This window comes from Cololabis saira, chromosome 11 (genome assembly GCF_033807715.1).
Source record: "Cololabis saira isolate AMF1-May2022 chromosome 11, fColSai1.1, whole genome shotgun sequence".
NCBI classification, from domain to species: Eukaryota; Metazoa; Chordata; class Actinopteri; order Beloniformes; family Belonidae; genus Cololabis; species Cololabis saira.
The window spans coordinates 18,122,952-18,137,912 of record NC_084597.1 but is presented as its reverse complement, the minus strand read 5'-3'; the positions used below and the strand labels follow the sequence as shown (position 1 = coordinate 18,137,912).

At 40.6% G+C, this 14,961-nt stretch overlaps 1 protein-coding gene across 1 annotated transcript in view; it reads right to left on the bottom strand.

Moving 5' to 3' along the window:
• The window catches only part of adamts6 (ADAM metallopeptidase with thrombospondin type 1 motif, 6), a 132,878-nt gene that overhangs the window by 70,199 nt on the left and 47,718 nt on the right, over positions 1-14,961 (bottom strand). Inside the window, exons 11-12 of the mRNA XM_061733886.1 lie at positions 11,481-11,622; positions 1,057-1,164 (exon numbers count right to left, since the gene is read on the bottom strand). Coding sequence (XP_061589870.1) covers positions 1,057-1,164; positions 11,481-11,622 — 250 coding nt within the window. The remainder of the gene's footprint in view (positions 1-1,056; positions 1,165-11,480; positions 11,623-14,961) is intronic.

Here is a 14,961-nt window from a genome sequence, read left to right as displayed (position 1 = left end):
ACAGCTGTTGGGAAAAATCTGTTCCTGAATCTGTCTTAGTCTGGAGGCTTCCCAAGTGCCTTCCCAGAGGGCAAGAGGACAAACAATCCGCGGGCTGGGTGAGAGGAGTCCTTGACGATGCTTTGAGTCCAGCGGAGAGACACTGTTTATGTTGTATGTTTTCAACCAGTCCCTTATCAAGACTTCCCATATATTCACTTCAATCTGCACATTTCCCTTCTAATTCCCACGGAAAGCTTACAAAGTTAATCATTGACCACCTTTAAAACCACCTTAAATTCAATAATAAAACTTCAAAAACGAGCCATACGTACCATCAATAAGACTGATTACTACGCTCACACAGATCCACTTTTTCTAAATTCTCATGTTATTAAATTTTATGATTTGTTTTATTTTAAAATCATGCAAATTATGTTTAAAGCAAAATCAAAAATGCTCCCTGACCCAATACAGAGGTTCTTTTCAATTCAGGAGACTCGTTACAATCTTAGAGGTGTCTGTAATTTCACAGTACAAATGGCTAAAAAAGGTATGAAAAGGAGATGTGTCTCCATTACTGGAGTTAAATTCTGGAATGATGCCAACATAAATTTAAAAACATGTCATTCTTTTGTTGTATTTAAGAAAATGGTTTGTAAAGCTATTTTTGAAGCTTATAAGTGCAATTGACCATCTGTTAATGTTTCTTTGCTTTTCTATTGTTTCTTTGCCTTTTGTTGTTTCTTTGCTTTTCTATTCTCTTTTTGGTTTTCTGGAGGTTGGTAGCCAAAAATAGAAAGTTGGTACTATAGGATAGGCTTTTATAAGCATTTTGCTTCTGCCTATGCCTTTTCAGTTATTGTTCAACAAATTTTTTTGGTCTTGTATGAAAAGTTAATGCTGTGTACAATGTTTTTTTGGTGTTGTTTTGTGTTGCAATGACTGAATAAACTTCATCCATTCATTCCCTGAATTTCTGCATCCTTAGATCACATTTGCAAAGGAGGATGACGGGTCTGTATGTGCTTATTTTTTGGTTACAGCACAAACCTTGGAGACATCGGGCTGACTTACCCCTTTCTCGATGCTTCCCGTCTGGCACAGAGTCCCCTCTGCGGCTGGGATACTGTTCGTTACACAGCGGTTGCTTTTGCTAAGGCACCAGAGCTCTCTACACACTTCCTAGGAAAGAAGGCAAAAGCAAGTTGGTCAGAATAAATCAAATCACCAGTCTGAAGGGTTGATTGTTTGTTTTGTTTTTTAAAAGAGTGAGAACGATTTAGCGTCGCCTTTTGGTGGTTTTTAATTTTGCCGTCTGACAGCTATGAGACAACCAAAAAGAAAAGAAAGAACACAAACAGCATGGACGTTCATCTATAAATCTGCATGACTCCATATCAGATCAGAGGATGAAAGTAGTTGATGAGACCACATCAAGGCTGCTGAGAGGCATCTGACTTCCAGAGCCCATATGCTTTGGATCACAGTGCATCTTGAGCAACACGCCGAGGGTCATCGAGGGTCGTCTGGTGGTCTTAAATGAAGAGTCAGCTGGATCAACAGCATGACTAACGTTCACCTCAAGACCACACGGGACTGTGACATCAGTTCAAGAAATCCCATCCCAGCTTCTTATGGGAAATCACGGGTGAGCAACAGGCCTCCCAAGTCTTAGATAAAGACGACTTGTAGGCCTAACAAATATCTTTAGTGTTACTAAGTGGTCTACATAAACATCATTGCTCCTCAGGGAAGAATCCATTTGGGTTGCTGAAAGACGAAAGCACAAAGGTTGCCCTCAGATAAATAATAGCATGGTCACGATGACGGCGCTGCACGACCTTGCATAGGAGTGGCCATTAAACCAAACTGGATGGCTTTGTGCCCCCACTTCAAAGGCTTTTAGGGGACGACCACGTACTGCAGAGGAGCAGGCCCATGAAAAAGAGTTATGCTCCCACGCATAGATTCTGACCCCCGGGGGTCAGTAAATATGCCACAACCCTACAGCTCCCTGAGCATGTCCAGATTAAATAGAGGCAGCAAACCGCCACTCTCAGGTTGCGGGGACTCCCTTCTGCCAGCTGGTTTGAAATGAGGCGCCCTGTTGCTCCGTTCGCTACCTTGGTACCTTACTTAAAAGGAACAGATATTTTTATAAAACCAAGATGCAGGACAAAATTGATGGAACGTTGTGTTTCTGTGAAGGGAATCAATATATGGAACAATCTGAACAAAGAAAACAAAGAATCCAAATCAAACATTACATTCAAAAGAACAATTAAAGCCTGTATGTTAAGGAAATATAACGAAAAATATTGAGTTTGATTGACATACCCGTAGGCGGTAGTAATTTTATTTAATGTTATTTTAATTTTATTTTAGTTGTTTTTATTCACTTAGTTGTTTTTTTTTAATTATTATTATTTTTAATTTATGTTATTTGTGAAAGAGGCAGATCAGATAAGATTCTTCTTCTTTCTGCTCCCTTTTCATTCATAAGTTAGGAACATTTGTATTTTTTTTTTTGTATTAAATGGTTTTGTTTCTTGAATGAAATAAAGAATAAAAAATGAAAAAAAAAAAATGAAAATGGTGAGTGGCCCGGACCTTAACGAACATGGATCGGAGCCTGATGGATTAGCATTTACTGAGAACGAGCTGGCAATAAAAAGCACAGGGGCCTCGCTAACGTAGCTATCAAAGCTTGTTTGTTTTTGTTTTCCTCCACCGGCACTCTGCGTCGGGAAGCTCCTTCATTCCTGTCTGAGGAATGAGATGTATCGTTGTAAGTAAATTACTGCCGTAAACTTCCTCTCTTGCATCTGTAGTACTTTCCCCGCCTCTGACATGGTCCCATGCTTTGATTTAAAGACTAGGACCCCCCCCCCCCCCACCCCAGGGAGTCAGGCATCAAAATCTTTGTATTTATCTGAAGGCTTTGCAGGCCACAGACAGTGAAATATTACTTTTATTTTGGTCCGCATCAGCAATTCCGAACCTCCTTTGGCAAAGACCACAAACTACAAAGTAATATATTGTGTGTGAGATGTTAAACTTTGCCTTCTGACTTTGTTCTTGACTAAATAATAAAACACTGTAAAATGTAATCTGCAATTGTTTCATCTTCGTTTGCAATTACCTAATTTCAAGATCTGGAGAGCACAAAATTACTATGTTGATTATTATTATTATTATCATTATGCGGTGCACACAGACGGTTGCTGGCTTGATCCCATGTCCCTTTGCATATTGAAGTGTCTTTGGGCAAAATACTTAACCCTCAAATTAGAAAAAAACAGACTCTAACAATTCACAAGCCACTGTTCTCACAGTACCGTTCCCAAAAGAGGGAGGGTTGTGTCAGGAAAAGCACATATGGTCGCTGCAGTCATCCCATAAAGCAAATTGCTGAAAGTAGTTTTATTATTATGTATTGAAATGTAAAACCTTGAAATGGAAGAGGTGTGCTTTCTAATATCCATGACATCGCTGTTAAAGTAGACCGGGGGCTCCAGATTTAGACCTTAGTTAGACCTCACACGAAAAAGATTAAACCGTAACCTGGGAAGACTGATAGCAGAAATCAAACCACTGATCTTATAGCTGAGATTTTGATTGCATCATTGACAAAGCAACAGAAAAAAAAGAATCATTAGATGATGCAGAAAGATAAATGCGTATCCATCCATTACATTAAGCAGACGGTTTTATCCGAAGCGACTTACAGACGCAGCTAGCCAGTGAAGATCAAGAAACAGAGGTGTGATGTACAGGTTGATTAAAAGACCAGATCGGTACGCACATTCAGGACCTTTTATAGCGGTTTCATCGCACATGCAGGAAGGACGGCTAGGAGAGCATTGCTGTAATCGAGGTGGGATATAACCATGACCTGTACCAGGAGTTGAGTTACATATTGAGTTTGGAAAGGTCTTATTTTCGAAGCAACACGACCGGGACGGTGAGCCAATGTGGTCAGAGAAAGGCAAGCTAGGATTCATGCAGAGATTATGGGGTTGTCTGATGTGAATGACAGATAGACCTATGTATCATCCGCATAACAGTTATATAAGAAGCCGCGTGAATTAATAATCTGGCTAAAAGAGGTGGTGTATATGGAAAGAGAAGAAGCCCAAGAACTGAGCCTTGGGGCACCCCAGTGGAGAGGTGTTCAAATCAAATCAAATCAAACTTTATTTATCAAGCACCTTTCATACATAGAATGCAGCACAAAGTGCTTTACATAAAACAAATACAAACATAAAACGTATTAATGCCCTGCCCCCCTCCCCCTCCCCACACACACACAGACAGACACAAGCACACCACAATTCACCCAAGTTACACACAGACACGCACGCAGACACACGGTGTAGACATGGTTGAGCACTGAGGATCCAGGTGAGGAAACGGTAACAGGGAGCCGTCCACACCAGGAGGTCTCATAGCCCGCAGCTACAAGGGTTTCCTCCACAGAGACCATCCCGGCCCGGACGGATAGAAGAGTCCACACCACAGCGGTGAAGCCGTGGTGCAGAGCTCCACAACCATCTAGGCCAGAACCACCCCCAGGACGACCCCCTGCAGGCCAGAGTCACTCCCAGCATGGAGGCTCCCCATGAGGAAACACTGGAGCTAAAAGCTACAAGAAAGCAGGATAAAAAACACTAAAAGAGTTTAAAAATGATAACATAACATAAAATCCTAAAGTATGTCTAGAAAGCAAGACATTGGAAACTAAGAGAATAATGCCGCCTGCCCGTTTGTCCTGGTTTTAACTTTTGGTATTGTTAAAAGGCACCGGAGGACCTCAGGGTCCGTGAGGGTCGATAGGGTAAAAGTAGTGCAGACAAATAAGAAGGCCCAAGACCATTAAGACACTTAAAGGTATTGTGACATCATTTTTAACATGCTTTTAACTCTATTAAAAGTCTTGGCCAACATCCCTCAAATGTGTCTAAAAGAGTGTAACAAGAAAAACTTCACTCTAGTACTCCATTCGTGGCTTTTTATTACAGTGTTTTTTTGCCCCGTGAAAAACGCTTCCTTTCCCCCCTTTCCTGTCAATCATTGCCCCGCTCCTCCTCCAAACCTCCTCCTCCTCCACCCATACGCTCACAGCGGTGTCGGAGAGTTAAGCCGGGAGCAACAGGCGAAGCATGCACGGAAAAGCAGCAGGGCGAACCAGAGCAAACAATCATAAAAATAAAGGCATGCAAGCAGCACTGTCCCCTTATCTTAAGTCCAGTCAGTGGCCGCGGGTCTTCTTAGCAGTTTTCCTCCGGTGATTAGAACAAAAGAGGCTCTAAACAGCTCCGTGTTAAGCCTGATTTATGGTTCCGCGTTAAATCGACGCAGAGCCTACGCCGTAGGGTTCAGCGTACGGTGTAACGCGGAACCATAAATCAGCCTTTATGGTGCACTGGAGAGGAGAGGAGGCAGGGAGCTGGGTGGAGGGGGCGGTGATTTAGCGGATCGTTACGTAACGATCCGCCAGCAAACCCGATGAGCCGTTTTTGCATAGTTATGCGGAAAATCCCAGAAAGCACACAATACACTAAATGTTAAAAGTTCGTTGTTTTTTGGGTGTAATTGATGTCAAGACACCCAACAAAACACAAAAAATCAAGAAAAATGTGTTTTTCATGTCACAATACCTTTAAAAACTAGTAAAAGAACCTTAAAATCGATCCTGAAGCGCACAGGGAGCCAATGCAGCGATTTTAAAACAGGTGTAATGTGCTCCTGCCCTCTGGTCCTCGTCAGCACGCGTGCGGCTGAATTCTGTATTAGTTGTAGGTTATACATGTTCTTTTTGGGAAGACCAGAGAGCAGGGCATTACAATAATCTAAACGACATGAGATAAAAGCATGCATTAGCACCTCCGTACTAGCCTGAGAGTACGGAGGTGTTGTAATGAAGATGCTTTCCTCTGGGGAATGCCTGGTAAGGGTCGTTCATTATCTATACCCACTTGTTCCTAATAAGGTTTACAGGGATCTACTAATCCATATCCATGTGTTTGTCTCCAGCAGTAACAGCGTGCTCACTGGGCTCTCTACACGAACTGTAAGACTGCTGCAGTACATTCAGAATGCTGCTGCTCGAGTCCAGACTAGAACCAGAAAATACAAGCATATTAGTCCTCAGGTCTCTGCACTGGCTTCCTGATGCTCAGAGGACAGGCTTTAAAACAGCATTGTATACAAGTGTCTTCTCTCTGACATGTTGGTGGCATATGAACCAACTATGACCCTGAGAACTTCAGGGAGTGGTCTCCGGCTGGCGCCCAGAGTCAGGACTAAACAAAGTGAAGGTGTGTTTCAGTTTTATGCTCCAGAAATCTCAGTCCTCCAGAAGATGTGAGACAGGCCTCAACGCAAATCCAATGTTCAAATCCAGGCTGAAAATAGTTCAAGTTAGCTGTGCATATGACAACATATGCACAATTCATTTTTAATTTTGTTTGATTAATTCATGATTATTCTTATGTTTTATAGAATTACTGTATTTGCCTTCTTGTGATTTTATGTAGCTCTAAAACACTTTGAATTGTCTTACCTACTAAAGCCTTCCACAACAATCTTTGTCCAAAACAAATGGTGTGATAATTATTTTAAAAATATACCGAAGGGTTGTGATGTGGCCTTAATGTCCAGAGTAGGGCTGTTCGATTTTGCCCAAAAATAAAATCTCGATTTTTTTCTCTCAAAATCCGATTTTCGATTACGATTACGATTATTTTGTGAATTGAGAAAAGGCAAAGAAATGATTTCAAATATGCTGTTTTTTTATTGAACATTTGTCCCATTGGGCTTTAAGTGCAAACTTTGCTCTTATTAAACCAAAAATGAATGAATAAAGTGCAAAACTCTGTAAAATAAGCTGAAAAAAAGTTTTAAAAAATATAATAAAATATAAAGTTTTATCTCTGAAAAAAAATCAGCAAATCAGCACTTGCAAACATACAGTAAGTTATATTTCCAATTAAATAAAACAAGACATTTTCTAATTAAACTAAACTGGGTCTTTGCATGCTAAATAATAATCCAACCCATGAAGGAGGTAGAGGTGTGTAATGTCAGTCATTACATTTGCTATTCACATTTGCAAGTTTTTTGCAAGGAACACGAGCCGGTCTACGGCATCTGGCTTGAGGGATGCCCGGTGGCATGTTACAACGCCCCCTCCTACACTAAAGAGCCTCTCCCATGGGGCACTTGTCGCAGGTATTGAGAGGTATTTCCACCAATCATTAATATGTGTGCAGACAAGGTAAAAAAAAAAAAAAAAAGTGAAAAATCGATTTTACGATTTTCACGTTTTAACATCGTTCTAATTACATAATCGCGATTACGATTTAAAATCGATTAATCGAACAGCCCTAGTCCAGAGTTATGTTTGGCAAAAACCAAACACAGCATTTCAGCAAAAACACCTCATATCCACTGCCAAGCACGGTGGTGGAGGGGTGATGATTTGGGGTTGTTTTGCAGCCACAGGATCTGGACACCTTGCAGACATTGAGTAGACCTTTAGCTCTTCTGTGTACCGTAGTATATGAAAGACGGATGTGAGACCATCTATCTGGCGCCAAAATTTGCCTGGAACTGAGTCATGCAACAGGACGATAATCCGATGCATACCAGCACAAAAAACAACGATCTGAAGCAATGTAGTAAAAAAGAATGGACCAAAATTCCTTCAAAACCACGTTAGAGATGGATAAAATCATACAGGAAGTGACTACTTCTAGTTTTTGCTGCTAACTTGACTGCTTTGAAATGCAAACAAAAGGTGGGTCAGTCTGAAGTGTTAAGCAAAGTTTGGCCCACGACGTTAACACCTGCCTCCTCAAAGATCGCAGCATTGAGATGGTACAGCCTCCCTACTGTTAAGAAGTTCACAAGAGGAAGAAACTATTAACCAAACGCAGTTTTTCCCATCAGTATCTGGCCCAAATCTCAGACTCAGTTTCGGTCCGGGTGTTCGCCTCATCCCAGCCCGCGCCGGGTCACACGTGGTGCCAAAAGTCCTTCACGTGCCAAAGATGCAGAAATATGGTGCCGATTTTTGGCCAGAGCTAAATATTTTCTGCACTGATAAAACTCTTTGTTATCGCAGTCTTCACTAAATAATGGGGTCTTAAGCAACATCTTGAACTGATGAAAGATTACAACTACAAAATTAATGTGTTCTATTATTTCTAAATACAAATACAAGACATACAATAAAATATGATTGGGCTAAAACATCCTTTCTTATCAGGGTTCCTCTCCGTGCGCTCTTGTAATCGTAAACAATAAGGAAATACTTCTCCGAATGTGGAAAAGCTCAGTAGTTTACGGCTGAGCGTTTGCTCCAGAAAGCAGACATTTATTAGACTTTTTATCCTCTTCTGAGGTTACATGTGCGCCGTCACTGAAGGGCATCTCTTTCGCAGATGGCTGCATGAAACAGATCAGATTGCCAGATGAAAAAAAAGTCCAATCTACCTGCGCTGAATCAAAGCTGGAAATCCCATCCACTCATAAATGCGCATCTTTCATGCTGTGAAACCGCAATTATGAGCTTAGGAGCCAAAATATCAGGGCTTGATTTGGAGCCTGTTATAATCTGCTGTCAGATATTTCTTTCAATGAAATGAAATAACTCTATAATCTCAGCTAATCTCTGTCTCTCTTTCCACCGTGTGTGCAAATATTTATGTAATCCAAGGCAATATCGCATCACTGCTCATCAAATCTTTGAAAAATCTTTCAGCTGCTCATTTTGATTCATCTTTTGCTGCCTGTGTACTGAGGTTTTCTCAGTAGTCGGGCAGGGAGGTTGAATTATTATGATTAGAGCCTTAAAAAAAAAAAATAGATCAGGGGAGTGTTGATTTAAATCCTTCATCTTTCTGTCGGGAAATGTGTGCGAAGGCACCTCCTGTCCAGCTCCTGATATCAGACTTTTACTTTAAGTTGTCACATTTCTAGATGTACAAGCTGAGTAACATGAGCTGGAGCAAATTACCACCGGAATTAAATAATCACCACGGTTCCTACGGAGAAGGCATTCAACCCCCGGAGGATCCTGGTTCAAGAGTATTGGGCACCGAGTTGGTTGCTACGAGATATTTAGTCTCTATCCAAACACAGCACATGAAGTTTGCATCGCCCGTCGGGGTTCACCTTTTGTCGCTGATTCTAACCAGCACTGAATTTATAAAGGGCATAGTGGATCCAGTTTGGTTGTCAAAAGATCCCATCTCTAATGTTTTACAGATGATGCGGTTCTGTTTGAGATTTTCAGGTTATCTTTGGTTTGCAGCTGGGAGAGGTAGCTGGGATGAGGATCAATACCCGATGAGGTGCTGCCTCAGGTGGACGAGCTTAAACCTGTTGCGCATGAGCGAGGAAAGAAAGGAACGGGAGATCAACAGATGCACAGGTGCACGCCACAGATAAGACGGACGCTGTACCAGATGGTCTTTGTCAAGAGAATGCTGAAGAGAAAGCCAATGTGGGAACCAAAATATAGACGTATTATTGTATAAAATGTTCAATCTGGATTTGGTAAATTAGGAAAACTTTAAGGCAGGACATTCTGAAGAGAGGAAATCTTTCAGGGCATGCCTCATTTTGACGAGGTGATGGGGTCTAGGCTTCTTTGCTTAGACTGCTGCCCATTAGGGCTGTTCGATTTTTCCCAAAAATAAAATCGCGATTTTTTTCTCTCAAAATCCGATTTTCGATTACGATTATTTTGTGAATTGACAAAAAGCAAAGAAATGATTTCAAATATGCTGTTTTTTTATTGAACATTTGCCCCATTGGGCTTTAAGTGCAAACTTTGCTCTTATTAAACCAAAAATGAATGAATAAAGTACAAAACTCTGTAAAATAAGTTGAAAAAAAGTTTTAAAAAATATAATAAAATATAAAGTTTTATCTCTGAAAAAAAAAATCAGCAAATCAGCACTTGCAAACATACAGTAAGTTATATTTCCAATTAAATAAAACAAGACATTTTCTAATTAAACTAAACTGGGTCTTTGCATGCTAAATAATAATGCAACCCATGAAGGAGGTAGAGGTGTGTAATGTCAGTCATTACATTTGCTATTCACATTTGCAAGTCTTTTGCAAGGAACACGAGCCGGTCTACCGCATCTGGCTTGAGGGATGCCCAGTGGCATGTTACAACGCCCCCTCCTACACTAAAGAGCCCCGATGGGGCACTTGTCGCAGGTATTGAGAGGTATTTCCATCAATCATTAATATGGTATCAATCATTAATATGTGTGCAGACAAGGTAAAAAAAAAATAAAATAAATTAAAAAAAATAAAAAAAAGTGAAAAATCGATTTTACGATTTTCACGTTTTAACATCGTTCTAATTACATAATCGCGATTACGATTTAAAATCGATTAATCGAACAGCCCTACTGCCCATATGGCCTTAACTCACAGACGGCCTCCAATACGGACCGCTGTTGACAGCCAAGACCCACGTCAGTGTCCTAAAGGTCAGCTTTAACTTGACAACGAAACATGAGGCACTCGAGGCATGCAGCCCGCATCAGTAAAGTGCGCCTTTGGTTAAGCATCTCGTAAACATTTTAAATGAAGGATAGATAAAATATCCTGGCACTGCGCTAAAAACAAAAAAGGCTACCAATATTTTTCCCATCAGTTGTCAAGAGCTGCGTTTCTGCTAGCGGGCGTCCACTGTAAAGCCTTGGACGCCAGAAGTGTAACAGGGCCATGCTCCTACCACGCCATCACCCAATGAAGGAAAGATGAAGGAAAAATAAAGGAAGATAAGTGCGGAAGGAGGTGAAGTGGTTGTTGCGTTTCTCTTTTGCGCTCCCATACGATGCAAAGATGGCAACGAATGAGACAAGACAACTCCTACTCAGAGAACACTGAGGCGGCTGAACGACTGCTCTGAAACTTAAGCCAATGCTAACGGAGACACGCGGGAACAGATTAGGAACCGTCAAACTACTCAGGTCGTCTGAAAGCGTAATCAGGACGAAATCGCTGATACACGCCTCCGTTAAAAGGACTGAAACACACCCCTGCCTAGGTTTCCAGAGCAGTTGCTCTGCCGTCTCGATGTTCTCTTGGATTACGAAACCACCATTTAGGAACCGTAAAACAACTCTGCACTAAGGTTTGTCACCCACGACCCAAAAAGATCTGGTGAAATCTGACAAAAACCAATTGAAAAAAAAAAAATCTGACTTAAAGACATTTAATTCCAATGGACACTGGATACTAACTTTGTATTGATGCATTAATGATGATTTTATGTTTGTTTAATCTATTTGTTTGCAATTACCACTTTAATACACCACTGCTTACCCTCCGAGGGTTCAGTCCAGTACAGGACCAGCCCTCATATAAACAAACATGACCGTGACCTTTAAAACTTTACTATTAGCATGTCATGCTGAGGAGAAGATGTGAGCATCAGAGCAGCATGAAGGATGCTGGCTTCTTACCCCATACTTGCACTGGCGCGAGGAGGTGCCGTACTGGAAGCGACACTGCTCGTCGGCGTCGTACACCTGCCCCGGAGCCATCGTCGGGTACAGGAAGTCTCGTTTCAGAGGTTCGTTGTCCAGACAGGTTCCCCGACCTGAGCTGTCAAAAAAGCAAACCTACATTAGGACTGGTTTTAACACAGAGATGCCAAGATAAGATGGAGCCGCTCCATTGGTTGTTTGATTTGACCATGAAAGCACGTCACTGCCTTCACTCGAAAAAAGAAAAAAAAAAAAAAAAAAAAGAGACAATGCTGTCAAAGCTGCAGAAACGTCCAGGGGAAGCCAATGCTTCGGATTAGATTTAGCTTGTCTGTCAGGTAGAAATATGCGCACCCTGTTAAAGCAGAATTAAAGCCAGTAGAATAAAAACACATGTACACGCACATAAAAGTGGGGTTTGAACTCTAGCAGGTAAAACAATAAAAATACGGCAGGTGGTTCAGCCGAGCTGTTTGTTTTGGCTGGAGGTGATGAGCTTTTTTCCCCTTTTTTTTTTCTCTTTAATCCCATCTGTGATGACAGACACTCACCAAAACAGGACGAGGGTTTTGATCTCCACCTCCTCCGATTCTGCCTGAGTCAGACGTTTCTCTCAAGGCAAACTATTACTGGAGCGTTCCACTATAACAACATGTTCCTTCCAGCTGTGGCAGCTGCGCCGTGCCGTGGAACGCTTCCATCCCTCGAAAGGAAAAGTGGGCCCGGTGACAACATTAACGTGGAGCTACACTGTAATTGGGCGCACTGAGAGCGCACGGGAAAGAGAATGCACCTACCCATGCAAACAGTTTTATGCTTCATGAAGTCAGCTATTGTGACAATTTAAAAAAAATGCGAGAGATTAAAGGGCGCTTTAAGAAATAATAGAAAAGGTCTGCAGGTTGTCCAACAAACTACTCCCAAGATGCCACTAAAAATGCAGAAAATGCTGAATTCAGTGAAATAACGATCCAACATGCAAGCAAGAAACTCTTTTAAAAGTTGTTTATCTCGAGGGATTAACCCTTTAATGCCCGACGTATGAGATAAAGTGTTTATCAAAGAACTTTCGTCTTTAACAGTTTATAAACAATTTTATGAATCACTGTAAATGCAGAAGGTAACTTTATGTATTCTTTATTGTATAAAACGTTATTACTATCATTATTATTATCATCACCAATACTAATATTATGGAGATGGTGCAGAAATGTCGGAAATTCATGAAATAAATGTGATAGATCCAGAACTGAAGGGTTAAACTAGTTTGAGGAGGCACCTGTTTTAGCAGAAACATTCCCGTCGGCTCGGCTGTGAAAGCCTCTTCCCGTCTCTTCCCAAGTCACATTAAAAGTATTATGATCAAGTATTTTTTTTCTCTGGTCAAGAACATATATTTTGGTCTGAAGTGACTACATGAGCAAGGTGTAAAGACATAAATAACTTAAGGGTGAAGGTTCAGTGGCAGACTCCACCCCCTGAAGTGAGAGGTTGTAAGACATGGTGAAAAAAAACAACATGTATGTGTATCGTGTCTCTGTGGTACATTTTTACGAAACCTGTCAGGGACTTCTAATGATGACCCTTTTTCCTCCTTTTTGAGAAAAAAAAATCATTCAGCACTCATGAACTCAGCTTTTATCTCTCAAACTTGTTAAACCGACACCACCGTGGAAGAAAAAAAACCTGCAATTCCTCAAACGACCCCTAGAAGTGGGCGCCATTGACCCATGTGCTAAAATGTCCCACTTAACAGTAGAAAAAGAAGTTAATCATTCACAGCCTGGTACATAGGGATGGGCGATATTTTACCGTTCACGATAAACCGTCAAAAAAATTCCCCACGGTAAGAATTTGTCATCTCGCGGTAAAAACGATAAATTCCCGTTGATGACGTTTTTGTGTATTTTTGTGATTTATGGTTCTGTGTTAAATCCACGCACAACGTACGTGAAGGAAGGAAGGAAGGAAGGAAGGAAGGAAGGAAGGAAGGAAGGAAGGAAGGAAGGAAGGAAGGAAGGAAGGAAGGAAGGAAGGAAGGAAGGAAGGAAGGAAGGAAGGAAGGAAGGAAGGAAGGAAGGAAGAATGAGCCTGAAAGAAAGAAAGAAAGAAAGAAAGAAAGAAAGAAAGAAAGAAAGAAAGAAAGAAAGAAAGAAAGAAAGAAAGAAAGAAAGGAGCCTAAAAGAAAGAAAGAAAGAAAGAAAGAAAGAAAGAAAGAAAGAAAGAAAGAAAGAAAGAAAGAAAGAAAGAAATTAGCCTGAAAAGGAAGAAAGAAAGAAAGAAAGAAAGAAAGAAAGAAAGAAAGAAAGAAAGAAAGAAAGAAAGAAAGAAAGAAAGAAAGAAAGAAAGGAAAGAAAGAAGAAAGAAAGAAAGAAAGAAAGAAAGAAAGAAAGAAAGAAAGAAAGAAAGAAAGAAAGAAAGAAAGAAAGAAAGAAAGAAAGGAAAGAAAGAAAGAAAGAAAGAAAGAAAGAAAGACATTTTTATATTGGTATTTTTTTCATCGTTATCGGATAAATGCCAGAAATTATCGTGATACGTTTTTGTGTATTTTTGTGATTTATGGTTCTGTGTTAAATCCACGCACAACGTACGTGAAGGGAAGGAAGGAAGGAAGGAAGGAAGGAAGGAAGGAAGGAAGGAAGGAAGGAAGGAAGGAAGGAAGGAAGGAAGGAAGGAAGGAAGGAAGGAAGGAAGGAAGAATGAGCCTGAAAGAAAGAAAGAAAGAAAGAAAGAAAGAAAGAAAGAAAGAAGAAAGAAAGAAAGAAAGAAAGAAAGAAAGAAAGAAAGAAAGAAAGAAAGGAGCCTAAAAGAAAGAAAGAAAGAAAGAAAGAAAGAAAGAAAGAAAGAAAGAAAGAAAGAAAGAAAGAAAGAAAGAAAGAAAGAAAGAAAGAAAGAAAGAAAGAAAGAAAGAAAGAAAGAAAGAAAGAAATGAGCCAGAAAGAAAGAAAGAAAGAAAGAAAGAAAGAAAGAAAGAAAGAAAGAAAGAAAGAAAGAAAGAAAGAAAGAAAGAAAGAAAGAAAGAAAGAAAGAAAGAAAGAAAGACATTTTTATATTGGTATTTTTTTCATCGTTATCGGGATAAATGCCAGAAATTATCGTGATACATTTTTTAGTCCATACCGCCCATCCCTACTGGTACATAAAGTGGTTTTGGTCATTTGCTGGTCAATTGCTGGACGAGAGGTAAAATGTTACGTACCTCATCGGGTATAATTATATTAAACCACCAATGAATGCATGAGTTGGGGTCTGTTGAGTGACAGCTGAACTGCAGTCAAAGGTGCCCATCGGCTCGACTTTGCTGTAAATAAGAGGCCCAAGATAAAGATAATATAGCTTGTTGGGCTGTTATTTGCACTAACAGACCACCACAACTGGATCTATATTGCCCTGGATCAGGCCATTTCTTTGATTAACCGGGGCTGGGCGGAGTCATCTCCAGCCAGTACGGCGTACA